Below are 27029 nucleotides of genomic sequence, written 5' to 3' on the forward strand. Positions count from 1 at the left end.
GAAGGTTGGATTATAATTACTGAGAACCCTTCCAAAGGCTGGGGCTCCTTAGACCAAGCAAATGAAAGGAAGACCAATGTTTATTCATGGGATTTGCTGTCTTCCCCAGTTTCTCTGTAGCCCAGACAGGCTTTACTAGTGCTATAGAAAATTATGCTTGCAGGCCCGGGACCTCCGAGTTCAAGACTCTTCTCTACCACCGAATTGTGTGACCACAGCAAGTCTGAATGTTCACAGCAGGGGGTGGGAGGGCAGTCATGAACCATCCCTAACCCTGCTTTTAGCGCCTGAGGGCCACTGTTGTCCCGTGAACATCTTATTACCTAACCGATGAGAGAGGATGAAGCTGACTCCTGCTGTTCTGTGCTTGTCTCCATTATAGCTGAGAGGCCTGATCCGTGCAAGGACAGAAGGTCAAACCTGAGTGTCCTTGCTACATTACGAACACTCATGGGTCTCAGGATGCCAGAGTGAAGGGACACACATCTGTGACCCTCTGTTTTATGATTTCCAGGAAAAAAACTGATTTCATGGTTTCCAGCCAGAGTTGTAGTTACTTCCCCTTAGAAAATATTGTTTGTCCCTCTGAGTTCTAAATGTAAGATGGCCAAAGCTGTATTCTCTGGCCTGCTGCAAGTATATCATCTATTGAGTTTGTTTGGGGGCATGGAGGGGACAGTTGGTGGCTGCCAGTCTAACTTGTGGTGCTGCTGGTCTCTTCATTTTTATTCTTCCTTGCAGAAAGCCTGTGACATTTGACCCATACTTGGTGGAAAGACTACTAAGATAGTGTTCTACTGTCGTTTCTTTCCAAATCCTGCTCTTAATATTTCTGGATGAGTAGAAAGATCTGTCACATTCATGATTTAGGCAGTTTGCCACGTTGCTGGCCCTGTTTACAGAACTCACATGCGTGTGCATTTTAAGTCCAGAGTCGGTTTCTCATGTAGATCGTCAAGAAGTGGTGGGAAAAAAGCATTTACCTTTTTGTTTTAAGCTGCATAGACCCCTGCCTTATAATTAGAAGAAGGGATTTTGTCTTTCTTCTGACTAGGTGTCTGTCCCGAAAGAACTGGTGGCTCTCATGAGTGCCATCCGTGATGGAGAAGCCCCTGACCCAGAAGACCCCAGCAGGAAGATTTACAGATTCAACCAGAGGGTAAGGTCAGATCAGCGCCTACATTTTTGTCTCAGTGGTGAACTTCAAAGGAAACGCACCTATCCAGGGAGTCCTGGAACATCGTAGGCTTTAAAACACAGCCTTTCTCGCCTCCTCTCTCCTGATTGTCACTTTACAGGAAGAGGTTGCTGAGAAGGCATGGATAGGGATGCCTGACCCCATTTCTGGATCCAGTCCTAGTTGGCTTCCTGGTCTCTCTCTCTCTCTCTCTCTCTCTCTCTCTCTCTCTCTCTCTCTCTTTGGTTGTTTGAGACTTGGTTTCTCTGTGTAGTCCTGGTTGTCCTGGAACTCACTCTGTAGACCAGGCTGGCCTCGACCTCCAAGATCCGCCTGCCTCTGCCTCCCAAGTGCAGGGATTAGAGGAGTACCCAGTACCCAGCCTGGCTTCATGTTTTCTTTAAGTGCTCATTTTCTCGTTGGCCTCACACATCAGTGTAAACTATGGCTGGCCAGAAAATGGGACGGTTACCAGAAAAGGACAGTGTGACGGCCCAGTGTGTTAAGACCCCGACACAGCTGGGACTTAACCGAACTTGTGTCTTTGACCTTCAGCGGGCAGAATGGACCTGTCTGTGTATACCCACCTGTGAGATGTGTTTTCTTAATTGTCTTCAGAGCGGACAGTGTTGCTTCCATTTGGGACCTATGATATCATAGCTTTGGCATCTACTTACTACTGGTTTAAAATATAAAGGAATTTAGGGGGAAATGTTTTAAAAGTTGGAAGGGGGAAGAAAAATCCAGAAACACGAGGGAAAGCACCTGTGTACTTAGCTGTTGCTTTTTGAGAGATGCTTACCGTACCGTTTAGATTTGTTCAGCCCTGGGTTTTGCCTGTCAGTAGCCTTCCCTTTTGTAGAATGAGAGGGGAATGAATGTTTTGAAGTGTTTCTGTGTCTTACGTTTGAACTATTTGAGAAGGACTGAGCGATAGTTCATAGCAATGCTTGGGGATTTAAAGAAGAATCCTGTAATTTTAAATCGGACCTGTCCGGTTCACCCCGTTCCTATGCACTGATGCAGCGCGCACTGTGTGTTTTTGTCTCCTCCAGGTTCCCATACCATGCTACCTGATTGCTTTGGTTGTTGGAGCTTTAGAAAGCAGGTGAGTTTTGCCCAAATTTTGAGGTTTATAAAAAGGTGAGACCATGGGCAAGTTGAACTGCAGGCAGGGTTGTGCATTGCCTACGGTGTCAGGCCGACAGCTGGAAAGAAATTCAAATAGTTATGAATTGCAGACAGCAAATTAATTTTGATTACAAAGTCTTTACCACTGTGCCTTAAGTTTTCCAAAGTAAAGTGAGCATGCTCTTAAGTTTAGGCTGAGAGCAAGATCTGATGTGAGCTTCAACAAGTCATGTCGTACATTCTCCATTTCCTTCTCCTGGAAACTATAATCTGCCACTCCAGCCTCATAAGGTAGCCTCAGGAGATAAGATATATAAAGCCCTTGGAGTCCTAGAAATAGTACAGATATAGGGTATTTTGATTAAAGTTTTACCAATAGCGAAAGTGTTCTTTCGTTTGGTTGGTTATTGTGTTTTGTAGCCAGAATCTCATTATATATAGCTCTGGCTGGCCCACTATGTAGACCAGGCTGGCTTTGAATGCACAGAGATGTACCTGCCTCTGCCTCCCACGTGCTGTGAGGAAAGGTGTGCACCACCACACCCAGTTTCTTTTTTTTTTTTTGGTTTTTCGAGACAGNGTTTCTCTGTATAGCCCTGGCTGTCCTGGAACTCACTTTGTAGACCAGGCTGGCCTCGAACTCAGAAATCCGCCTGCCTCTGCCTCCCAAGTGCTGGGATTAAAGGCGTGCTTCACCACCGTCCAGCCTCACCCAGTTTCTTATTTAGAATTTTTATCCACGTGTGTACGTATCTGTGGCAGGTGCATTTATGTGTGTTGGGCATATAGTTCCTGTGCACTCTTGGGAACCACTGTTCTGCTTACACACCTACAGTCTGCGTTGGTTAATTCATAGGAATAGAAAAATGCAGCATGCGCCTCTTGCTGGCCACTGTATTTCATTGAGCATTGTATACATGAGGCTTAGCTATGTTACATTGTGTAACAAGACTTCTTGCTTCTTCCACTGACTTATTACATGCATGTCCAGTGTGTGTCTGTCCCTATTCTGGGATTATCTTGTACAATCTCTGCCTGGGCCTCTTCACTGGTAGGTAGAGAGAGGAGCCTGTATTCCCAGAGGTCTTAGCACACAGCCAGGAGCTAACCCTTCGGGGGCACTTCATGCCTCTGTTTTCCTTTCCTTTCCTTTCCTTTCCTTTCCTTTCCTTTCCTTTCCTTTCCTTTCCTTTCCTTTCCTTTCCTTTCCTTTCCTTTCCTTTCCATGCACTGTGCCTCTGCGGAGAGTTCTTGTTGTGTGTTTAACAGCAGATTAGCTACCTTAAGTGATTTGGCCTCCTCTCTCCCTGCCAGTGCACAACCAATCCCGTCTTACTTTATAAGGGTTTGTTACTACAAAACGTCTAGATTCTTCTTAGACCCAGATGAGTAATTTGACTGGAATTTCTCTTATGAAGCTTTTGCATTTTTCAGACAAATTGGCCCAAGAACTCTGGTGTGGTCCGAGAAAGAGCAGGTGGAGAAATCTGCTTATGAATTTTCTGAGGTTGGTCAGACATACCCTTCCTAGTAGTATGAGGCGGTAGATTTTAGGTTCGTGGGTAATGCCATAGCTGTGAGCACTGTCCGATGTGTTTGTAGTTGCTACTTCCTGCTTATCATTTCAGTAAAGATTTCTATAGTAAAGCAGCCTTCACAGAAAGCCGTTTTGCACTTTTAAGAAATGACTATTATGACCATTAAGAGGAGATGTGTATGCATTCATTTTTTTTCCAGACTGAATCCATGCTTAAAATTGCAGAAGATCTGGGGGGGCCCTATGTTTGGGGGCAGTACGACCTCTTGGTTCTGCCCCCATCCTTCCCGTACGGCGGCATGGAGAACCCTTGTCTCACATTCGTAACGCCTACGCTACTGGTGAGAAAGATTTCTTCATTTGAAATGGAGGTCCCAAAAATAAGCCTGGGTGAAGGGCTGGGGCATAGCTCAGCTGATAAAGGTCTTGCTGCATAATTAATGAGGACTTAAGTTTGACTTCCCAGAAAAGTGAAAAGTCGGTTGTATACACTAATCCTGGACCAGGGAGGTGGAGACAGCAGGTCCTAGACCATAGCCTTCTCCCTTGGCCCAGGCCAATGAGAGATACTGTCTCAAAATCCAAGGAGGGCAACATGTGAATAATAGAATCTAAGGCTGTTCCATATGGAAACACATGGAAGCACACATACACAGATGGGAAGAACTTTGGATGGTAGTAATATTTTTAATATATTTTTGTTTGTATAGCCCCTTATTTCTAATTTTATTGCTAGTTGTGGTTATTGGAATTTCACTTTTTCAAAGGAGACTTATTTGGCCACTGGGAAAGGGAACGTTATATAGTAATTTGAAATGTTGAGAGTAGCCCTGCCATGCAACGCACTTTGGACGAATTGTGTATCCAGACAAAGGATCCACATCATTCATACTTGGCAGTCAGGTACGAGGCACAGAAACTTAGTGCCCAGCATCTAAGGGAAGACTGGCCTACCGCACAATGCTGCTTTAGAGACCTAGTGAGCCGCTTGGAGTTCTAGGAATCCTAGTTAAGGACTTAACTAGGACCTAAGTAGATTGGAATTCGCCATAGAACACATTGGACAGTATAAACTTTCCTTTAATATATTGTCAATTAAAAGAAAGGAGGGAGTGGGAGGTTGTGCTTACTAAAGCCCTCGTGTAGACAGAAAGCAGAGATGACATTCCCAGAGCAGGCTACCTATCAAAACTCGCCATAGCACAGAGCTCTGGGTTTGATTGAGAGACCCTGCCTCAGTAGAAAAGGCATACATGCGTGCACCTACACACGCACACACACATACATACACACACACATACACATACATAACATATACACACACATGCACACACACATACACATGTCCACACACACATACATATATACACACAAATACATACACACACACTCACACACACATACACATGCACACACACATGCACACAGATACATACACGCACATACATGCACATACATGCACATACATACACACAGAAGGAAAGAGAGAGGTAGATACATGAAGTGGAAGTAAAGAGCTCTCTCTGGGGTTAGAGAGAAGCCTATTAGTCCTAGTGATGGTAAAAAGGTTTCTGTGGTTAGGGAAGGAAAGAAGGCAGGTTTTGCTTCCTAATGCCTGTGCGTTGAACCTGTTGACATACAGAGTAGACATACAGTGACCCTTCAGGCCAGGTCTGAGATGTAAGGTTGATGTCGTCAGCTGCAGCCTGTCGATCTGATGATGGAAATTCTAAGATGTTTTCTTTTTTGTAGGCAGGTGACAAGTCACTCTCCAATGTAAGTGAAAATTTCTTGTTACAATCTTAACACTCAAGAAGTTGTTAAAATACCCACTGTATTGTTAAGAAGTTATTATTGTAAAAGAAAACTGGGGTTATCCTCTTGCTACTTCAGCATTAGATTTAATAGAGTATAGAAAAATTTAGCCAAATATATATGATACATAATCACAGAAACAAGTATTGTTATTTCCTGTGTGTGAAACATTTTAATCGGCTTACATGTTCATTGAATTTAATACTTTCCATGTCTTTTTTTTTTCCTTTGTGGTAGTTGTTTCTAATCCATTAGCATGTTCTATACCTTTTTGGTCTTTGTTTAAATTGCATTTTCCTCCCGAAGTAAGTAATTTTTAATACATTTTTAAAAACATTGAGTCATGTGACACTAAAGTATTTAAATAAGGACTTGCTTTAGGACGAGGTATCCGGGCTGACCACTAATCCCTTAACACTGTCCTCTCAGGTTATTGCACATGAAATATCTCATAGCTGGACAGGAAACCTAGTGACTAACAAGACGTGGGATCACTTTTGGTATGATGGGTTGTTTTGTTTTGTTTTGTTTTATTGGTTGCTCTTGTTGATCCTTCTGCTTCCCACCCACCGCCACCGCTGTCTCCTCTGCACTTCTTGTTTCTCTCCCCTACGGTCACTATGATCCACGGAGTTTCAAAAGATCCTGCCACACCTGTCACAGAGGTCGATGCAGTCTAGGTGTGCAGTTTATTCCTGCCGCTAACTCTGACATTGCCGCGTTTTAACACAGACTTGGCAATAGCAAGATTGCCGCTTCCTTTTCTCTGCTGCCACCTGCTGGTCTGGGCTTGCTATCGTCTTAGTTGACTGCCTGGGCCTCTCTAGGCAGCACGGGCTGGGATGTAAAGGCCATGCTATATAAGGGCTCTCCTCCCTGGGAAGACACAAAGAAAAGATCCGCTTGGCTAAGATGCTGTGTTCTATCTGCTAGGACAGTACCCATTCTGTTGTTGTTTTTTGTTTTGTTCCCTTTCAGGTTAAACGAAGGACATACTGTCTACTTAGAGCGCCACATTTGTGGACGGTTGTTTGGGGAAAAGTTCAGACATTTCCATGCTTTGGGAGGATGGGGAGAGCTACAGAATACAGTAAGTAGGGTGGGCTTCTCCAAGAGTCACCCAGCCTTGCATAGTCATTACCAAACTGGGTTAATAACGTATAACAATAGGGTAGCCATGGGTGTAGAGGATGTAGCAGGTGCCATATAATTGTCTGACACATGCCATGCATAGCTCTGTTCTAAACTGGGAACCAAGAAACACATATGTTCTTTACTGCTAACATAGATGACTATTGCATAGAAATTTATGTGAATACTTGTGATTTGTTTGTTTGTTTGTTTGTTTGAGACAGAGTTATTTGTGTAACAGCCCTAGCTATCTTGGAACTCACTCTGTAGACCAGGCAGACCTTGAACTCACTGAGATCTCTGCCTGCTTGCCTCTGCCTCCCAAGTGCTACAGTTGAAGGTGTGCACCACCACTGCCTGGCCCTAATACTTGGGAATTTTTTTTTCAAAAATGTATTTATTTATTTTGTTTTTTTCGAGACAGGGTTTCTCTGCACCACCACTGCCAGGCAGATTTATTTATTTATTACTTATATCTAAGTATACTGTAGCTGTCTTCATACGCATCAGAAAAGGGTGTCAGATCTCAATACAGATGGTTGTGAGTCACCATGTGGTTGCTGGGATTTGAACTCAGGACCTTCGGAAGAGCAGTCAGTGCTCTTAACCGCCGAGCCATCTCTCCAACCCCTACTTGTGAATTTTTAAACACACTCTCCCCAACTCTAAATGTGTCGCTCAGACATTAAATCATCTTTCTAGTTCTTTTGTCAAAGTAAAGCCTGTTATTAGCAAGGAATATCCGAGACATACACGTAGTTAGACTCCAGGAGTGATAGCAGCATACTGTTTCCAGTCTGTACGTTGAAGGTTTAGAAGCCTGAGTGAAACAGAGCCTCCCCAACAGCTTGCTGGCGCAGTAACAGTCCTCTTCCTATGAGAGCACTCATCTCACTTTATTGGGTTGCAGATAAAAACATTTGGGGAGTCCCATCCCTTCACCAAGCTCGTGGTTGATCTGAAGGACGTAGACCCCGATGTAGCCTATTCCTCCATTCCCTATGAGAAGGGCTTCGCATTACTCTTCTACCTTGAACAGCTTCTTGGGGGACCAGGTAAGTGGCTGCCATTGTCCGGCGGTTGGGTTCCTTTTGTTTTTATCTCTGGGAGGGTGATTGAAGAGTAGAGATGAACTGTAAACTCTTTCTAGTCTTTTTATATTTCTGGTTTCATTCTGCTAGAGATGTCTGTTGCTGTCAGATGTTGCCTTCATCCACAAAACTCTACACAACCCCTTAATCTAGATAATGGGGGCTTGACTTTTTTTAAAATCCCATTATAGTTAAAGAGTTAGGGTAATAGCGTATATCCATAGACAAACTTCCTGTAGCCCTCGCCAGCCCCAGGGTCACCTCATTAGCACTTTGATGTCACTGGCTCCAGATCTTATTCTAGGGGTAGATGACTGTCAGTCACACGCACATACACACACACACATACACGGAATGACTCTAATAACAAAATCAGGGATCCTGTAGACTCTTATTGGTGGGTCCACTTCCTCCATTGAAGTTCCCAGCGGTTGCTGTAATTCTCTCTTCTTTCTTCAAGTTTTCATGGATGTGACGTCACCTACATCAGCTTTCTCCTTCCTGTGGGTCTTAGCCACCTCAGCATAGGGTTTCCCCCCTCACCTTTGCACCTCATGGCTTCACTTTGGAATATCTAGATTGCCAGTGCCGTTGTTGGCTTGCACCCTGTGCCCTTCAGTAAATACAACAAGCACTCCTGGAACATAAGCCATGTGTGACTCAGTGGGGCCCCTGAGAACCGGAGCGGCTTAGCAGAGGATTTGGGGAGAGACCAGTCGAGTTACTTCTATCACAGTGTGTTCTGATGATTCTGCTTCATTACTAGTTACTGATGTTAACCTCTTCCTGTGCCACAAGCATGAATTAGAGTTTCCCACAGGTCTGTCCGCATGGAGGACCATACAGTAGGGTGTGGTGCTGTACAGGCAAGAGAGTGCGACTGTCTTATGTATTTGTTCTGCATCTGTTTTTTTTTTTAATTTCTAAGCTCAGTGTTTTGCATCCTCGTACTCAGGGCATGTGACTCTCTCACACACAGATGTGCTGGGATTATGTGACATTATATTGATGGCCTGGGCGGGGTCCCCGTTTCCATCGGCTTTGAAGGCGCCTGCCCTTCCATTCCATTTGTGGGCCTACTCCCCCTTTTTCTCATTGATGAAGGCTATTGCTTTAGAACTTGGGTTATTCTTGCTCTGTGTCTTCATTATGTCATCCTGGCTGGAAGGAGACTTCAAGGACCAAGTGGAGACCTGCCTCCTGTCCTGAACATTCTCTCCTTGGTCCTTTGACTGTTCTCTGTTGCCCGTGGTTACCGGAACAACGTCAACTGCAAAAAAGACGTCAAAGAATTGCCTTCCTGTGAATTGATTCTTCTTTCTTTTAATTTTTTTTTTCCTCCTAGAGGTGTTTCTAGGATTCTTAAAGGCTTATGTTAAGAAGTTTTCCTACCAAAGCGTAACCACTGATGACTGGAAGAGCTTCCTATATTCCCACTTTAAAGACAAGGTCAGCTTTAAATTCTTCCTACTTTTCATGCTCCATGTAGCTCTGTAAAGTACTTGTTAGGCTGTGTGGATTTCTCAATCATAAGTATTGGCTCGGAATTGCCCAAGAGTCTCCACTGTTGTATTCCGATTCCCTGTCAGAGCACTTGTGATATCTGTAAGTTTGTATGTTAATTAGTCAGATTTAATCGTCCCACATTTAGAAATGATCTCGACATGGCAGCGTAGAGTAGATGGTGTCTGATCACTCCCAGGTTTGTTTTCAGTTGGGCATCTGTGAGTTTGTTACAACCTAGGACAAGTCTCTCTATCTGTCACGAACTGGTTGGTCTTCCTGTTCACAGGTGGATCTTCTCAATCAAGTTGATTGGAACGCCTGGCTCTATGCTCCGGGCCTGCCTCCCGTCAAGCCCAAGTACGTACCCGCCTGCTAACCTGCTTCCTTTCCTTCTTCCTGTCCATTTTGTTTGTTTATTGTTTTCCCAGGACAGGATTTCTGTGTGTAGCCCTGGCTGTCCAGAACTCACTCTGTAGACCAGGCTGGCCTCAGACTCACAAAAATCTGCCTGCCTCTCGAGCATTGGGAGTATGGTGTGCGTTACCACCACACAGCAAGTATTTAACCTCGTTATTGCTTTGCAGCATACTAACCTACAGATGTGTTGGACTGCACGTGTAGCTATCTCAGGACAGGTGGCTGAGGGCTGCAGATTGGACACACCTAGCCGGATCCCTTTTGGAGTATCTGGAAAGACTATGTGCTTTTCTTGAACTGTTACCAGTCAGCAAAGCGTGCAGGGAGGCTGGCTTAGATTTCTTAGACTTTTTTCCCTGAAGCCCAAAGCCATTTCCATGGTTTACAAACAGATCTGTTGAACTGATTGCAGTTATTACCGAGTGCTTTGTTTCTACCCAGATATGGAGAGGGACTCAGGAAAGAGTAAGATATTTTCTCCTTTTAAAGGTTTTGTGAAGGCCAGGTATGGTGGCTGTCTCTCACCCCAGCCCTTGGGAAGCGATAGGAGGATCATGAGCCCAGGGTTCAAGTAGCAAGACTTGATCTAAAATACACATACACATTTTCAGTAAGAAAAAAAATAGCATTTTACTGTTAAATAATATGTACAGATATTATATCTACCCTTAAGCTATTATAAGTTATTATCCCTATTTCTAGAAGTAGTAATTTAGAGTTAGCTGACCAAAGTGTCTTGCCCAAAATTGCACAACTCATAAATAGTAAGCCTTAAATCCCTGGAGCCTTAACCCCCTGTCTTTAAGTTAAACACCTCCCTGGCATCAGGGAGCTAGTTGCACCTTTGAGTTCAGCTGTCGTGTAAGGATGCTGACTCTGGCACACTCCAGCTCTTGGTTGCCCTTCCTTCAGATCACGGAAAGTTCTTACCAGCCACTCTCCCACCAAATAGCCTGACTTAATTGAGGTGCAGGGTGAGCATCACAAGTTGAGGTAGAAATAAAGATGCCATGGTCCTGTGTGTTTGGCACGCCTCTTGAGAGCCCAGGCTGAGAAAGGAGTACTCAAAAGAGATGCAGTAACTCCTACGTTCTTACAGCACTCTCCACACTTGTGGGCATTCAAATGTCTCCCAGGCGTAGCCTCTTTTCTCCATTCCCTGCCCCTCCACTCATACTCACTGTGACCTTAGCACACAGGAAGACTGCTGTGGCCTCTGAACTGTGCACCTAGATGTTTTCTGGCCTCCTCCTGTACCAGTCTGGATAGAGAGCCGAAGTAAACATTTAAAAACACAGTGTGACTCAGGATGCAGAAGCATACAGGTATCTGTGAATTGAAGGCTGGCTTGGTCTACATGATGGGTTCCAGGACAGCCAAGGCTACATAATAAAGAGATCCTGTCTCAAAAATAGAGGATGGATAGATGGATAGATGACAGAGAGAGAGAGAGAGAGAGAGAGAGAGAGAGAGAGAGAGAGAAAAGAGAGAGAGAAGAAAGATAGATGATTGATTGATTGATTGATTGATAGAAAGATGATAGATGGATACATAGATGATAGATGGATAGATAGATAGATGATGGATGGATGGGTAGATAATAGAGACAGAAAGGCAGACAGACAGACAAGCAATAACAAACACAACTGTGTCAATCTGTGGTCTTGCTAGTCATCTTCTCTAGTGCTCATCTGGTCTTGGACAGAAGCCAGTCCTTCCTTTCATGGGGACCATGTAGCTCCTGATGTCCCACCCCCTTTGCTTCGGTCAGGAGGTTCCTCAGACTCTCCGCCCTCATTCAAGCCTGTTCCTCAGACACACACTTCCTTCTACGCGGAAAATTCCAGCCTCAGCTTAGGAACCACTCCCTCACGGAGCATCCCGTAACCCCTCTGTCGGGTCAGACCTTGCATCTAAGCGTCTCTGGTGCTGTATTGGGCAGCTTTTCACTTTCTCCTGTGACTGAGCACTTCTTTGTGTCACTGCACCCAAGGGAGAGCAAGGCTCAAGTCTGGTTTGCACATTACTTCTCGTAGGGCTTTTTTGTGAGTAGCAATTACTTCTTCTGCCTGAGCTAACCCTTGACTTAGCCTACTTAGTCTAGTCACCCATACTGAGAAGGAAGTCTCAGAACCCTAAGAAAAACACCAGCCAACCCTTTCTAGTGTCTTGGTGTTTAAGAACTCAGTGTGAGCAGCCCGGCTGCTGTGTGGAGATTAAAGTGGCTACTCCGGCCTAGTGCTACTCTGATGCCTTCACTGGACAAAATCCCCAACATGATTCGAGGAAACCTAGTTTAGTTCTGTTTCTGTCTGTGGTCATATTACTTCGAGCCTGTAATGAAATAGAACACAGAGAAGGTAGTGCAGGGGTAGACAGACACACAGACAGAGACCCACTTCCAATCAGACCTCCCCTCCTAATGGCCTATTAATTTATGGGTGAAGTTAGTATCCTTATGATCCAGTCACCTCTAAATACCACGCCAGCTGAAGACAGAGCCCCAGCTCATGGGTGGGGCTTTGGAGGACTTTTCAAATTCAAACCCAAAAGCACTTAGGGTATACTTAGTGCCAGGGTCCCAGTGCAGCGTGCTAGGTATTACTTCCTGCTGATCCTACCTCAAAGAGAACTGTTAACTGGCTCCCTGTTCGTTCCCTAGAAAAAGAATAGAATTAAAAAAAAAAAAAAATAGTAGGTCCCTACCAGCAGTAGGTGGGCCTCTTCACTGATGAGCGTTTCACAGCAAATAGGCTTGGTGTTTAGATAAAGAGGACTGTTTTGCAAGAATTTTGTTTACTCAACACATTCAGGTTAGGAGCACACACATAGAGACACAGATCATCTTGCTTAATGGTTAATCCCACCTCCCGTAAAGAAAGGAATGAGGCTATCACACACACCGTGACTTTGGACTCTCCAGTTTGCTATCTGGAACAGTGCCTGTTACTTAGCCTGCTTGCTGACTTGCTAGGTGATGAGAAGTTTGGAACAACCCAAAGTAAAATCCCTGAGATTGGGGATGTCTTCGTGCTGTCTCGATTGCCTGGAGCTGTTGTTGCCAGGCAGAGACACTTGAGTGTGCCTCACTGGGCCTGACCCTGTCCCGAGTCCTCCATGGGCATGTGACATGTGCTGGGATGCCTGTGTTCTCATGAAGGATGGCCAGGAGCTTCATTGATGTGGCATCTATGTGGTGCCCATGTGGATTTGGTTCTTAGATGAGTCAGTAGACCTCCTTTTTCTAACAATCAGGAGCTCTTTACCTTAAAGAAATGTAAACTTTTAAGGATGTTCTATAGCGTAAAAATGCATTTGCACAGAAGGATATGTTTACAAAATTTAACCTTGACTACCTTTCATTTCCACAGTTACGACGTGACTCTCACAAATGCTTGCATTGCCTTAAGTCAAAGATGGGTCACTGTAAGTAGCGATGGAAGATTTCTGGCTCGTTTCTGAATTGTACAAAGACGCCTCTTGTGTATTGAGGGTAGTTTCAACTGTGAGCAGTTGTTTTTAATTCTTTCCCTGGGGTGGTACTGTCCTCGCCCCTCCCCCCTCACTCAAGAGGTGCTTCAAATACCTGTAGATGAATCTGAATGATGTTGGGTGAATGTTTAAGGCCAACTATGGAACAGGAGGATCAGACGGTTTGCTGGCTTCTGGTTCTGTTCATTTCTGTAAACCCTCCTAAAAAGGGGTTTCCACACGTATGTGCTCAGACGGACACCCAGGGAAGCAGACTGAGCACCTGCCCTGGATGAGTCTGGAAGAGAAACTGAGAGAGAACTTAACAGTTGCTTTACCTTGACAACAACTGTTGATGCTGCTCTCTGAAATGTATCTTTAAAGTTTACGTGGTCAGCATTTCTTGACAATCTTCCACATATCGAGTGTTGAGATTCCCAGTGTGAAAGAAACAGAGGTGGACTTGCCTTTTGGGGCAATGAAAGAAATTTGAGGTAGTTTAATGAAAGAAATTAGATTTAGACACACATGACTTTTATGTTGGGCAATTAATTTACTGGGGTGGGGATACTGGCGACCAAACCCAGGGCACGCAGAGCATTTCTCCCATGTAGGGAGACAACACTTAAGAGAGAAAGAAGAAAGCAAAGCAAGAGGATAAGGGAGGAAATAGAAGTGAGAAACCAGTGGACAGTTCTCTAACTCAGCCCAGCTTCATGACACACATGTGACGCCTGCAGACAGGAGGGCTGTGAATTCAGGGCCAGCTACATGTCAAAAAAGAAAGAAGGAGGAAGGAATGGGGTCTCCTTTAAAACACTGTAGACTGTAAGGTTTTTGGAGGCTCAAGTCATAACAAATAGACTGAAGTCTTGTAAGTCTCTGCCTTTCAGAGAATTGGTTGTATACACAGGATCCTTGGCTGAGGATATTTTTACCTGGAGTGTAGAAAGTGTAGTTTAGTGGACGTCCTGTAACATTTCCAAAGGCTTAATTGTTTGTATCCAAGGAGAGAAACCTTGACATGTGAGCCTCCATCTTTTAGCCCAGTCTTTCTGAGCTCACAGACGTGCCAGAGAGAGAACGAGAGCCGTCTGTGGGAGGCAGCACCTGTAATGGGAGTCTCCTGGAGCCCTCTTATTAAATTTGAGAAATGCACGCAGCTCGCCTGGTGCTGGAGAAGCTGCCGCTGATCTCCACTCTGATAGGCTGTTGGGCCCAGCAGTGAAAGGCAGATGGTTATAAACATCTCAGCTATCAGAAGGAACAGATGGACTTGCTAACAGTGAGGACGGTTACCATGAGAGCTCTCCTTAGCTGTTGCCTTGGTTCTTTCCCCCATGTATTGAAGGTATATGTGTATATATATGTATATGTGTGTGTGTGTGTGTGTGTGTATGAAGGTATATGTGTATATATGTGTATATGTGTATGTGTGTGTGTGAAGGTATATGTGTATATATATGTATGTGTGTGTGTGTGTGTGAGAGGCAGGCAGGGATGGCAGGCTGCTCCTGTAACCTCAGTGCTAGGCAGGCGGAGACAGGGGACCCCCAGGGTAAGCTGATTACCTAGACTCCTGAATTGGGAACTGCAAGTTCAGCAAGAGGACACACTCGGAAGAGCGGAGAGCGAGCAGAGGATGATACCCAGGGCCACCCCCTGGCCTCCACGTGCTACGCACACACACACACACACACACACACACACACACACACACACACACAGGAATATACACGTAGGAAACAGTGGTAAGGCATAAGAATCAATGTAAAGCAGCAGCCGTGTAGCGCCAGTACGAGAAGCACAGCCATCTTAGGGTCTGTGGAACACCGCTCTCATTTCATGTATAAAAGGTCTCTTCTGTATTCAGTTAGTTTATAAGTGAGTTGAAATGCTTTATGTAGCATTTCTTGCTTTGGAAGTCACTGTACTTCTAATGGTTCAAACTGTCAAGAAAGCAAAGGCAGGCGACTGTCCCTGCATTCTCACTAGGAATGATGTACACAGATAGTAACACAGATTTTAGGAACCACCCTCCTCTTAGGTTATAGTACCTTAACATCTGGTTATGTTAGCTCAGCTGCAAATTCATTTGTTTTTCTTAATCTTTACTGGTGTGTCAGACTAACAATATTACGAAACTGCGCCTGAACAGAAATAACCCGGTAATGTTTATTTCAGGCCAAAGAGGAAGATTTAAACTCATTCAGCATCGCAGACCTGAAGGATCTCTCATCCCATCAGCTGAATGAGTTCCTGGCTCAGGTGCTTCAGAAGGTGAGCCCCAGCTCCCAGCCCCGGAGATGAAAGTGGGCTCAGAGGCACAGTGCGCACAGTGCAGGAAAAAACACTAATGAAGAAAGTGTGGGAAGAGAAATTAATTACGTAGTCCACTTTTTTTTTTGAAACAGCAGTTATTGAATTATGATATTAGTACTGTTCAAATCAAAACATGTGTAAGAAAGGAGAATTCTTGTTCTAGAAAGTACATAATCCACTAGGAGGGGAAGATATGGGCGCTGGCAGTTGGCAGGAGCCATTTGGAATGGATCAGTGAGGAAAGACTCCGCCCTCACAGGCATCATCAACAAGGAAGGTCTTGTGGAGGACTGAGCCTTGGTTCGCTACCAGCAGAATGGTAGAAGTTAGGTTGAGGGAGGCTCCACCCATGGAGCATGGCCTGCGTTGAGCGAACAGTAGGGCTGGGTGAGGCACCAGAGGCCCTGTCCTAGTAAGAGAGAGTTTGGTTTTAGTGCACCAGTCATCAGGTTGATAGCTTTCTGTGGTGCGGCTGGTGTGATCTAGGATGGAGAAGAAACAGGAAAGCCTGATAGGCTGACGGTGGGGGGAGGGAAGTGGGGCAAAACAGGGAGAGTAGGGAGATGGAGGAGGCTGGCCTAACAGGGTGGACTTGGAATTGCAATATGTCCATTGGAAGCTAATGTACTAACTTGGGACAGGCTTAGCAGTTAGTGAGAATGGAGCTGGCTCACAGGCAGTCCTGTCAGGTAAGGAGTGCCTCCCCAGGGACCTCAGACTGTCCTCCAGAGGCAATTTAAGTTCTGTCTGTCCACACTGAACCTGTCTCCTTTCCTCCTTCCAAACTGGTTTCCCCTTCTAGTGTGGGTTAACATGAGTGCAGGAGGGTCAGATATCCCCTGAACTTGTATCAGGCGTCTGTGTTTATATGGAAAATGCACCCCACCCCACCAAGGACAGAGCCCATATTAATCATCCCAAAGGGGTCTGTGATGTGAAAGGTTAAGAGCGGCCATTTTAAAAGGATATAGATAATGTAAAGGTGATGTCAGAAGAAACAGACACAGATAAAACCAATCAGGAAAATGCCAGGAGGTGAGTTATCTACAGAGTGGGCTAAGTCTAAGTTATGTACGAGGTGGAGAAGAACCTAATGGATTCAGGAATGGTCTAGGCTGAGGAGAGCATAGCACCCCTTTATTTCTCTCAGTTCCCCACAAGATAGCTCATCCCTGCTCTCCCAGAACACCCTTCTCAGGAGCTAGTTGCTAGGCATTTGCTTCAGCTCGCATCTGTTCCTTTTACCCTTGTCCAGCATATGTCCGTATTATAAGGTATGTAGGACTGTAATCTGGCTAAGAATTTCTCTCCAGCTCCTTTCTTCCAGGGAATCCTGTTGAAATGATCCCTCATATGTCTTCATTTCGCTCTTAGGCACCTCTTCCCTTGGGGCACATAAAGCGAATGCAAGAGGTGTACAACTTCAATGCCATTAACAATTCTGAAATACGATTCAGGTACATCATTTTAACTTGTCTCTGTGGAAGAAAGCTGAGTGGTAGCTTAAACAGTGGAGAAAGGGGAAGCCGAGTGCGGGAGCCCACGAGTCCTCAGAACCCCCGTCACATCATCTACATAGATGGCCACAGTAGTAGTGAAGGGAGAGTTGTGATGTCTGTAACACGATGTTTATCTTTCTTTGCTAGACTTGGTTCTCAGCTTCCCTCAAACTTAAAAACAAAAACAAAAAATTAGAATGAAGAGTTTAATGGCAAACAATCTTCCTTTCCCACGTTGTCAGATCAGCTCTGAGTGGGCGTGGGCAGACACCTTTGATTCTGTGACATGTTAACCGTCCTTAATTCAAATGTGTAGTGTTAGGTTTAAGTCAGAGCTACTTCTTTCAGAAACTGATTTTATTGCGCACACAAGCACTCCCACAGTCCAGACCTGACACTTAGGGCCTTTCCCAAAACCCAGTACCTCCTACGTCTCTTCTCCCGTTGTTAACTGTGCGTGTGTGCAGAAGTGCATTGGTGAAGTGCAGGTGCCCAGCGTGGCTGGAATGGGATGGTTGGTCGTGAGTGTTTAGGAGTACCGCTCATTCCTTTCCCCGGTTCTCACCTTCCCTCCTGCCCACGCCTGTATAAATCCTTCTTTCAGATGGTTACGGCTCTGCATTCAATCGAAATGGGAGGAAGCAATTCCTTTGGCCCTAAAGATGGCAACTGAACAAGGAAGGATGAAATTCACACGACCTTTATTCAAGTAAGGCCACCTCAGGCTGTGCACCCGGGAGGGACCGGAAGCAGAATCTGAAGACGTTTCCTGTGAATGTTTCTAAAGTGGCCATGGCTGTAGCTTCATAGTGGAGCACTTAGCGTGCCTTAGCGAGACGTTCAATACCCAGTCAGCCTGGTGGGAAAAATAACTTCATAAAATGACATCTATAGCATAGGTCTAAGAGCATTCAAGTTGTTATCATAAATAAAGAGTTAATACTTATAACCATTTAAATTTTAAAATAACATCATTAGCTGCTGCAGGAGCCCAGTATGTGATTAGCTACCATAGGGCGGAGGCGAGTGCAAAGGAGACAAACTCAAGGCAGCATAGATACAACTTAGATACACAGAGGGAGTTGGAAAGCAGAAAATCTGACGAGTGGGCACGGGGCCAAGGAAGGATCTAACACTAAATACAAAGAGACTTTTGCACATAGTTCAAGCTGAGTTGGGTGTTGCTTGACATATTCAAGAGGAATGCAGGAACATAAGGGAGAGTGTGTGTTAGCAACAGGGTGGAAGTTAAGAACAGCTCCATTAAGGTATTTGTTCCATGTTCTTAAAAAGTTACAGTCACAGCATCAGATTTCATGATTAGTCTGGCAGCCTGGGACGCAGTTCCTAAATATAGTGAAATTCTGTCAGTGCAAACAATTATCAGGTTTCTTAAATATGGCCACAAAACTAATTTTTATTAAAGTATTTTAAAGCAAACTTCACTAGCTTATCAGAATTAAAACCAATCTACCTGCAAATTGAGTGATGTATACCTCAAATACAAATATATACCCTTGGGGTCAGCAAATGGCTTGGCAGACAAGGCATCTATGGCCAAACCTGATATCCTGAGTTCAAGTCCTGGGACTCACATAGTAGAAGAGGGAAACACCTTGCAAAGACTGGCCTCTGACCTCCAATTGTACTATGAGTCCCAGTCTCTCTCTCTGTCTGTGTCTCTCTGTGTCTGTCTCTGTCTCTCTCTCTCTGTCTCTTTCACACATACACACCTAAGGTCCGCCCTCTCATGCAAGGGCAGTATTTAGCCAATCACCCTCCACACTGCTCTGTAACCGCTGCTGTCCCCTCGCCAGGCCTTCTCTGTGTAGCTCCCTCCAAATTCCTGTGACCTGCGCTTCTGGGCCAGCATTTGATGCAGAGATGGTACAGGATCATCTGGTTTTACATGGGTGACGCTTTGGTGTTCCGTTGTGATCTTTAATTTAACCTTAGCTCTGACGTGATATCTCTGCTCCTCTCTCCATCTCTTCCCGATGCCTCTCCTTTCCCCTTTGCTCTGCAGGGATCTCCCTGCCTTCGACAAATCCCATGATCAAGCTGTCCACACCTACCAAGAGCATTAAGCCAGTATGCATCCGGTGACTGCCATGCTGGTGGGGAGAGATCTGAAAGTGGATTAAGGAACTGATTGTTGCTGATTTCAGAAAAGTCCTTTTATTTATTTTTAGTTCCTTAGTTTCTTTTGTTATGTGTCCCTTTTCGTTTCTGATGTTCTTAATTTTAGTACTTTGTGTCCTTTAGTTCGTTTGGCTAAGGGGTTATCTGTCTTGTTGATTTTCTCAGAAACCAGCTCTAGGTTTCTTTGATTCTTCGTATCTTGCTCTTTGTTTCTATTTGCTTGACTACAGCCCTGAGTTTGAGTATTTCCTGCCATTTATTCCTATTAAATGTGTTTGCTTCTTTTCATCCTTAGAGGTTTTAGGTGTGCTCTTCAGGCATCCTTATTAAGATGACTCCAAATTCTGGTTTTTTGTTTTTTTTTTTTTTTTCTTTCATATCACCAATTTACTCTTTTTTCTTTAATTGGATATTTTATTTATTTGATTTTCAAATTGTATCCCTTTTCCAGGTTTCCCCTCTTCAAATACCCTATGCCATCCCCCTTATCATGCTTCTTTGAGGGTGTTCCCACACCCAGCTACCCACTCCTGCCTCACTACCATTGTATTCCTCTACATTGGGGCATCAAGCCTCCACAGTATGAAGGGACTCCCCTCCCACTGATGCCAGGTGAAGACATTTCAGCTCTTTCAGTTCTTCCCCTAACTCCTCCATTGGGATCCCTGTGCTCAGTCCAATGGTTGATTGTGAGCATCCACATCTGTATTGATCAGGATCTAGCAGAGCATCTCAGAAGACAGCTCTATCACTCTATCTCCTGTCAGCAAGCAGTTCATGGCATCTACAATAGTGTCTGGCTTTGGTGTCTGCATGGTGGATGGATGCCCAAGTTGGGTAGTCTCTTTATGGCCTTTCCTTCAGTCTCTGCTTCATTCTTTGTCTCTGTATGTCCTTTAGACAGGAGCAATTCTGGGTTACAATCTTAGAGATGAGTGGTTGGCCCTTTCTCTCAACCGGGGACCATACCTAACCTCTGGATATTGTCTCAACAGGTTCTCCCTTCAGTTTGTGTGGTATTTCAGCTAATGTCATTCCAGTGGAGGTACTGGGAGGCTCTTGCTTTCTTGCCATCTGGTACTTTCTGGTCGCTACCCCCAGTTCCACAAGGCACTCAGTCCTGAAGATTTTGCTGATAACTCTGCTTTTCCTTGTGTCCCAAATGATGGATTATGCTCCTTCTTTGTTTTTATTGAATCATAGAAAGACTTTCTTTCCTGACCAAGTTATCATTGAGTAGATAGTTTTTCTCTTTCCATGAATATGTGGGCTTTGTGTTGTTCTTGTTGTTATTGAAGACCAGTCTTAGTTCCTGGTGATATGATAGAATGCATGCTATTCTCTCAACCTTCTTGTATCTGTTAGGGCTTGTTTGGGGTTTGATTATATAGTCAGCTTTATAGACTGTTCCATGGTGTGTTTACAAGAATCTATCCTTTTTAAAATTGGGAGTGAAATGTTCTGAGGATATCTGCTAAATTCATTTGGTTCATAGCTTCTTTTACTTACACTGAGTCTGTCTTTAATTGCTCTTTGGATGACGTGTACACTGGTGAGTGTAGAGAGTTGAAATATCCCATTATTATGTGTGGTTCAACCTGTGTTTGGAGATTTAGTAACGTATCTTTTACAAATCTCACTGCCATTGCACTTGAGGCATAGAGTCTCAGTTTCTCTCTCTCTCTCTCTCTCTCTCTGTCTCTCTCTGTCTCTCTCACACATACACACCTAAAAAATAAACTTAAGAATATACCTTTTATGGGAAAAATAAATGTTCTGTCTTGTATCACAAACTAATAGCCATACTTAAAGTGACTAACCCTACATTTCATATACTTACCCAGTTCATTTGCCAAATCATTTCACTACACTTGGTATTTTTATTCTCACTGGATGAAGCTTTCAGAAATTCCTTTTGTAAGTTAGAATGTTTCTACTCTTGAATGATTGATTAGCATAAACTTGAAAAGATTAATTTTTTTAAGACAAAATAATAGAGGTCCGCCCTCTCATGCAAGGGCAGTGTTTAGCCAATCACCCTCCACACTGCTCTGTAACCGCTGCTGTCCCCTTGCTGTGCCTGCCTCCTCTGTGTTGCTCCCTCCAAATTCCTGTGACCTGCGCTCTCTGGGCCAGCATTTGATGCAGAGATGGTACAGGACCATCTGGTTTTACATGGGTGATGCTTAGGTGTTCCGTTGTGATCTATAATTTAACCTTAGCTCTGACGTGGTATCTCTGCTCCTCTCTCCATCTCTTCCCGATGCCTCTCCTCTTCCCTTTGCTCTGCAGGGATCTCGCTGCCTTCGACAAATCCCATGATCAAGCTGTCCACACCTACCAAGAGCATAAAGCCAGTATGCATCCGGTGACTGCCATGCTGGTGGGGAGAGATCTGAAAGTGGATTAAGGAACTGATTGTTGCTGATTTCAGAAAAGTCCTTTTTTAAAAAAAAAAAAAATTGAACCTATTAAATACAAAATTTTAGCTCTCATTGTATTTTAAAGTGTCATTTGTGAGGGTTTTTTTTTTGTTTTTTTGTTTGTTTTGTAATTATTTTCTCATGATTTCACTAATATTCTCTGCCCCTTACAAACCAATGTGGAGTATTCATCTGCCACGAGATGTGGATATGAGAGTGATGCCCTCCCCAACCCTCCCTCACCTCCTGTGGCAGTTGGGATAACTGTCCCTGGGGTCATGATAGCAGATGAGCTAGCCCTGTCCCGTGCTGGCTGCAGCACTGCACCTAGCCTGGGCAGTACAGTGGAGCTGGCCCTGATGGCAGAGGCATAGGTGAGCTAGCCCTGAGGGTATGAGAGCAGATGAGCTGGCCTGCCCCTCACTCACCTGGGCAGCAGAGTGTGGCTGGCATGGTTGAGGGGCGCAGGTGAGCAGGCCCCAAGGGTGAGAGCACAGGATAGCTGGCCCCATCACTTGTCTGGCATGAGGTGGCATGGATTGGAAGATGATACCCTTCCCATTGTCTCCTGCAGCAACCAGGAGAGCTGACCCTGGGATCAGGAGAATGGGAGAGCTAGTCCTGCTGTCACTGACACAGTAGAGCTGGTCCTGGTGGAATGGACACAGGTGAGCTGCCCCAGCCTCCTGTAGATGGCAGCAGTGTGTGGCCTACCTGGAGCAGTGCTGAAGTGCTCGCACTGGTGATGCAGATAGGGGAGAGCTGTCAGGCTGACCAGCTCAGCAGCCATCCAGGCCCAGATCCGGGGCTCTCTGAGTTGTCCCATCCCAAAATCTGTATCATTTGCTAATGGTTGGGGTGTGTGAAAGGGTGAGTTCTGCTGTTCCAAAGCTGCAGGATCTCCATGGCACAGGGCAACAGCAGGGTAACCAGCAAGAGTCCTGATGAGAATCTCATGTTGATGTCACAGAAGCCAAAGCTCTTGAAGCAAACCAATGACTCATCAAAATGAACATTTGCAAGTGAAGATGTGTAGCCAATACATGGGATACGTTGGGACATATTACAGCTTCCATGATGAGATTTTTATAGTCTTATAGAGGCCATTTAATTGGGGCTGCCTTACAGGTTCAGAGGTTCAGTCCATTATCATCAAGGAGGGAACATGGCAGCTCCAGACAGGCATAGTGCAGGGGGAGCTGAGAGTTCTCTGTCTTCATCTGAAGGCTGCTAGCAGAATATTGGCTTCCAGGCAGCTAGGATGAGGGTCTTAAAGCCCACACCCACAGTGACACACCTACTCCAACAGGGCTACATCTAATAGTGCTACTCCCTGGGCTGAGCATATGCAAACCACAGCTCCCCAGCCCTGGATCCATCCTGCTGCCCCAGTGGACTTACCCCAGTCTCCTGTTCTTCACAGGTCAGGTGACCACCCTGAGCATCCCAGTGTCCCCTCACTCCATTCAGCCTGCCTCACCACCTCCCCAGAGCACACGGCATATGGAGACCCATTGATTGAATTTGAACCAAATAAAAGACAGGCCTAAGAGAGTACCCTGCATCTCGGGGCATTTCCACGTGCAGTTTGGGAACCTGGGGGGTGGGGGCGCATTGGAGCCCCCCAGAGCAGAAGGATGTTATTTAAGGGTCACAGAGAGTCTGCAACACAGAGCCATCGGTGCTTCTGTCTCATGTGTTTCTCTTACCCTTAATGTGCACTCTGAACCCAGCTTACCCTGGGTTACACATAGAACGACAATCACAGTTCCAAGTTCTCCAGCTGAGCCCACTCCTGGTCAAATAAACTCTAGCTAAGGGGAGTGTTGTTTTAGAGTATAAGCTTTGGGTGTGTGTCATCACTGGTACCCCCTAAAAATGTAAAGATTAAGAACACCCCGAAAATGGTTCCTGTCCAATCCTTGAATCCAGTTGTGTTCTTTGGTGATCTTATCCATGCTACAGCATAATCCCGTTTCCCAGCACTTGGCTCTCACTTGCATTTCTTCCCTGGAAAGGGTAGAGGGCGCCAGAGACACACCCTGCTACTGGTTTTCCTAGGACCAAGGATGCATTCTCACTGGCTCAAGTTCAGCTAATACACATGCACTGAGTTGTCTCTGAGTCAGATCAAGTGCACAGGATCACCCGAGGAACTAAAAGAACAGAAGTGTATAAATGATGAAAAAGATGGGCATGCTAACATAGCCTGGCAAAGAATTCTACCGAACCTAGATTAAGGGTGACTTACACAAAAGGTGAACAGAGACAACAGCTCTGGAGTTATCTGACACGCAGTAGAGACCAGATAGTGTGAAGAGAAAAAAATGAGAAGCCAGCCACATGATATTTGGGGTTTGTGTAGAATCTTCATATGACTAGGAGGAACTGATTGCCCGGTACTGGTATCATGGAATCACTCAAAAGCTGAGTCTACCTAGGATATCAGCAAGAGCACCCGATAGTTTGGATGACATTTCAACCTGAGGGGTAGTGGGACATCTCAGCCTTGGTGCATCTGTTCATCTCCAGACATCAACATCTGAACTGGTATTCAGACAGGACTTGGTGGTGAATGAATACATAAATGAATAAATGAAGGTGGTTCACATCTGAGGGCCACAGTTTTCCCAGAGTTGTAAAAGATGAAGCCTGTATCTGGGAATTAGCTGCAAGTTGAGGAGAGAGGGAAGACTTGGAGCATTCCCTCTGGGGAGGCATGAGTCAAAGGGTGGTGCCATCATCCCCAGGATCATAGGACTTGTTACATCAGTCTGCTGGGGTAAGCAGGTGACAGTCCAGCGTAAGGACTCGGGGTATGGGTTTCATCCCAAATTACACACATAGATCCTGGCTTCCCAAGGACCTTGAAGCTGTTTAAGCATAGCCACATAAGCAGCTAGGATAGCTTCCTAAGCGGTGGGGTTCAGGAGGAGAAGAAAGGGTTAACCGGAGGTCAGGTCCGTGGGCAGAGATGAGCTAAGTGAGGTGGAAGGCGGTGTGCTGGAGGTGGAATACTGAACCGAAGCTAACTTCTGTCTTGATAGCAAATCGAGATGTTGCCAAATTGCAGGGCACAGTCGGGGTGTGGGTATCTGATGAGTACGTTTTGATAGACTGATGGTAAGACACTGGATGTGGATATGGGTGTCTGTCTACAGAGCCACTGTTCTAATGAAGTAGAAGGCAGGCCAGGGTTTCTGATTATTTCAATCAAATTTCTCAGAACTGACATACTACTAAAGCGCACACAATTCCTTGAATCTCTTGGGCTATCAGTGTTCCTTAACACAGGTGGGGCAGAATTAGGTGGGGGAGGGGTGCAGGGGAATCGGTTTGGGACAGGGAAGAAGCTTAGCTGAATTAGGGATATCCAGGGGGCAAAGATAAGGAATATTCACACACACACACACACACACACACACACACACACACACACACACAACCTACACACTCTTGAGGGCATGTGGAGTGTTAAAGTCCAAGTCCTGGTGAGAGTAATCTAGAGCCTCCCCATCCAGCAGGCATGGACCTCAGGGTTGACATACACTAATTGACTTTGTCCTTCCAGCTGCCAGGATTTATCCCAGGTAGATGCCACGAATCACAGTAGAGAATTTGCCTTTGGCTTAGGAAACGGGAAGATCACTCACTCACCCCAGGGTAGTGAGCTGAGGGCCTCCAAGCTACGGTGATTCATGTGTCTAGGCACAACGCAATGGCTTCGGAAGCACTGGGCATTGGCAGGGAGACGTTGCTCAACGCGTGTTTGTGGAATAAATAAATGAATGGGGATTGCTACACTCTGGGTGTCACAATTGACCGAGAGGATGCGTTTTACCAATTGAGTAATTCCCTAAAGAGGGGAACATGGTGTTTATAAGCAGCTTTCAAAGCAGACTCAGAAAGGGAGAGAGAGAACTGGGAATCCTGGTCAGAAGGACTTCCAGGGTCAGAGAACTACAAGGCTACATTAAAAGTGGGCTCAGCTACCCATATCCCTCTCTCCTGCACCTAGTTTAGCACCCAGAAAGGCCAAAGGAACACCAGAGACCGCAATCAATATTTGTTCAAAGTGTGAATGGCTACAGGCAAGGGAAGGGGTGTGTTCTGAAAGTCCACTCTCAGTCTCACTGCCAACCACACCCCAGCAGACACTCCCCTCCCCGGTAAAGGATAAAGGCTCTCCCCAGTCGAGGACTGTAGGAAAGGAGCCAGCCCTTGGTTACAGTGGCCTGCTGCTCAGAAGGGCTATCGCATCTGAGCCATGCCTAGGTACACGGTGCACGTGCGTGGGGAATGGCTGGCGGTGCCCTGTCAGGATGGGAAGCTCACTGTTGGCTGGCTGGGCCGTGAGGCTGTGCGGCGCTACATGAAGAACAAACCGGACAATGGTGGCTTCACCTCAGTGGATGAAGTACAATTCCTTGTGCATCGGTGCAAGGGCCTGGGCCTGCTGGACAATGAGGACGAGCTGGAGGTGGCCTTAGAGGACAATGATTTCGTAGAAGTGGGTGAGTGGCCCTCAGGGGAATAGAGCCTTGGCATGTCCTGGAGGAAGTCCCCCCCCCCCCCCGTGTCAGGGAACATGGCAAGAAAAAAAGGTTTCAGTACTTGCCCTGGGGGAGCCTCAAGCCTTGCTTTATCATCTACCTCCCCCACCCCCAACCTGCAATAGATGGAGAGAGGCAGGCCACAGTGACAGTCTGGACTTGAACCCAAGGCTACAGGTTAGAGTCCCTTGCAATGACAAAATCCTTCTGTAAGTGACTGCCAGAGTAGAAACAGAAGCAGGCTAGAACCAATCTTCCACGTACATCCCTCGGCTACCTTTCTGCTTTTTGCTTTCCTGTGTAAAGATGCTAAGCCCCTGTGAAAATGTAGGAAGTCACGGTCCAGCAGCCGTTGCTATGAAACACAAGCTCAGTGCATGGAGGGGTCATTCCTGGGTCTGTCACCTGCCCTGATGTGACACCCTGTGACCTGCTAGGCCCCTCTCTCTCCTTCTTGTTTCAGTGATTGAAGGTGATGTGATGTCTCCTGATTTCATTCCGTCGCAGCCAGAAGGAGTTTTCCTGTATCCTTTGTACATCCCCTTTGGTCAGCCCTGCGGGGGCTGGTCCTGATGCGGTGGGGCTGGGGCTTTTCCACATTGCTAGTCTGCTCCTTTACTTGGCTTTAGATACAGCAAATACCGGGAGCCTGAAAAAGTAAGCTATTTTCCTTTTTGTGGGGAATATAGAACTCTGTCATGTCTGAAATATGCCTCCTTCCACCTACCACTTTAAGGAGGGGAAGGAGGAGGGGGAGGAAGAGGAGGAGGAAGATGAGGAGAAGGAAGAGGAGGAAAAGAAGGAGGAGGAGAAG

The 27029-nt window shown here is 45.6% G+C and overlaps 2 protein-coding genes across 4 annotated transcripts in view; both read left to right on the forward strand.

Annotated features, from left to right (window-relative positions):
* Nucleotides 1-21734, forward strand: part of Lta4h (leukotriene A4 hydrolase) — a 33306-nt gene extending 11572 nt beyond the window's left edge. Inside the window, exons 5-19 of one of the 3 annotated variants that reach the window (XM_021173728.2) lie at nucleotides 1055-1159; nucleotides 2233-2285; nucleotides 3743-3815; nucleotides 4046-4186; nucleotides 5598-5621; nucleotides 6090-6160; nucleotides 6639-6750; nucleotides 7702-7846; nucleotides 9228-9331; nucleotides 9675-9745; nucleotides 13177-13231; nucleotides 15461-15556; nucleotides 16973-17055; nucleotides 17702-17806; nucleotides 21532-21734. In XM_021173728.2, the coding sequence (XP_021029387.1) occupies nucleotides 1055-1159; nucleotides 2233-2285; nucleotides 3743-3815; nucleotides 4046-4186; nucleotides 5598-5621; nucleotides 6090-6160; nucleotides 6639-6750; nucleotides 7702-7846; nucleotides 9228-9331; nucleotides 9675-9745; nucleotides 13177-13231; nucleotides 15461-15556; nucleotides 16973-17055; nucleotides 17702-17806; nucleotides 21532-21649 (1356 nt within the window). In that variant the 3' untranslated portion in view covers nucleotides 21650-21734. Of the gene's footprint in view, nucleotides 1-1054; nucleotides 1160-2232; nucleotides 2286-3742; nucleotides 3816-4045; nucleotides 4187-5597; nucleotides 5622-6089; nucleotides 6161-6638; nucleotides 6751-7701; nucleotides 7847-9227; nucleotides 9332-9674; nucleotides 9746-13176; nucleotides 13232-15460; nucleotides 15557-16972; nucleotides 17056-17701; nucleotides 17807-19123; nucleotides 19283-21531 lie in introns of those variants that run through there. The other 2 variants (XM_029482737.1, XM_029482738.1) reach the window with 2 other exon arrangements.
* Nucleotides 21735-25581: 3847 nt separating this feature from the next.
* Nucleotides 25582-27029, forward strand: part of Hal (histidine ammonia-lyase) — a 27371-nt gene continuing 25923 nt past the window's right edge. The window contains exons 1-3 of the mRNA XM_021173846.2: nucleotides 25582-26176; nucleotides 26679-26739; nucleotides 26845-26872. Of these exons, the coding sequence (XP_021029505.1) occupies nucleotides 25930-26176; nucleotides 26679-26739; nucleotides 26845-26872 (336 nt within the window). The 5' untranslated portion in view covers nucleotides 25582-25929. The remainder of the gene's footprint in view (nucleotides 26177-26678; nucleotides 26740-26844; nucleotides 26873-27029) is intronic.

Source organism: Mus caroli, chromosome 10 (assembly GCF_900094665.2).
Source record: "Mus caroli chromosome 10, CAROLI_EIJ_v1.1, whole genome shotgun sequence".
NCBI classification, from domain to species: domain Eukaryota; kingdom Metazoa; phylum Chordata; class Mammalia; order Rodentia; family Muridae; genus Mus; species Mus caroli.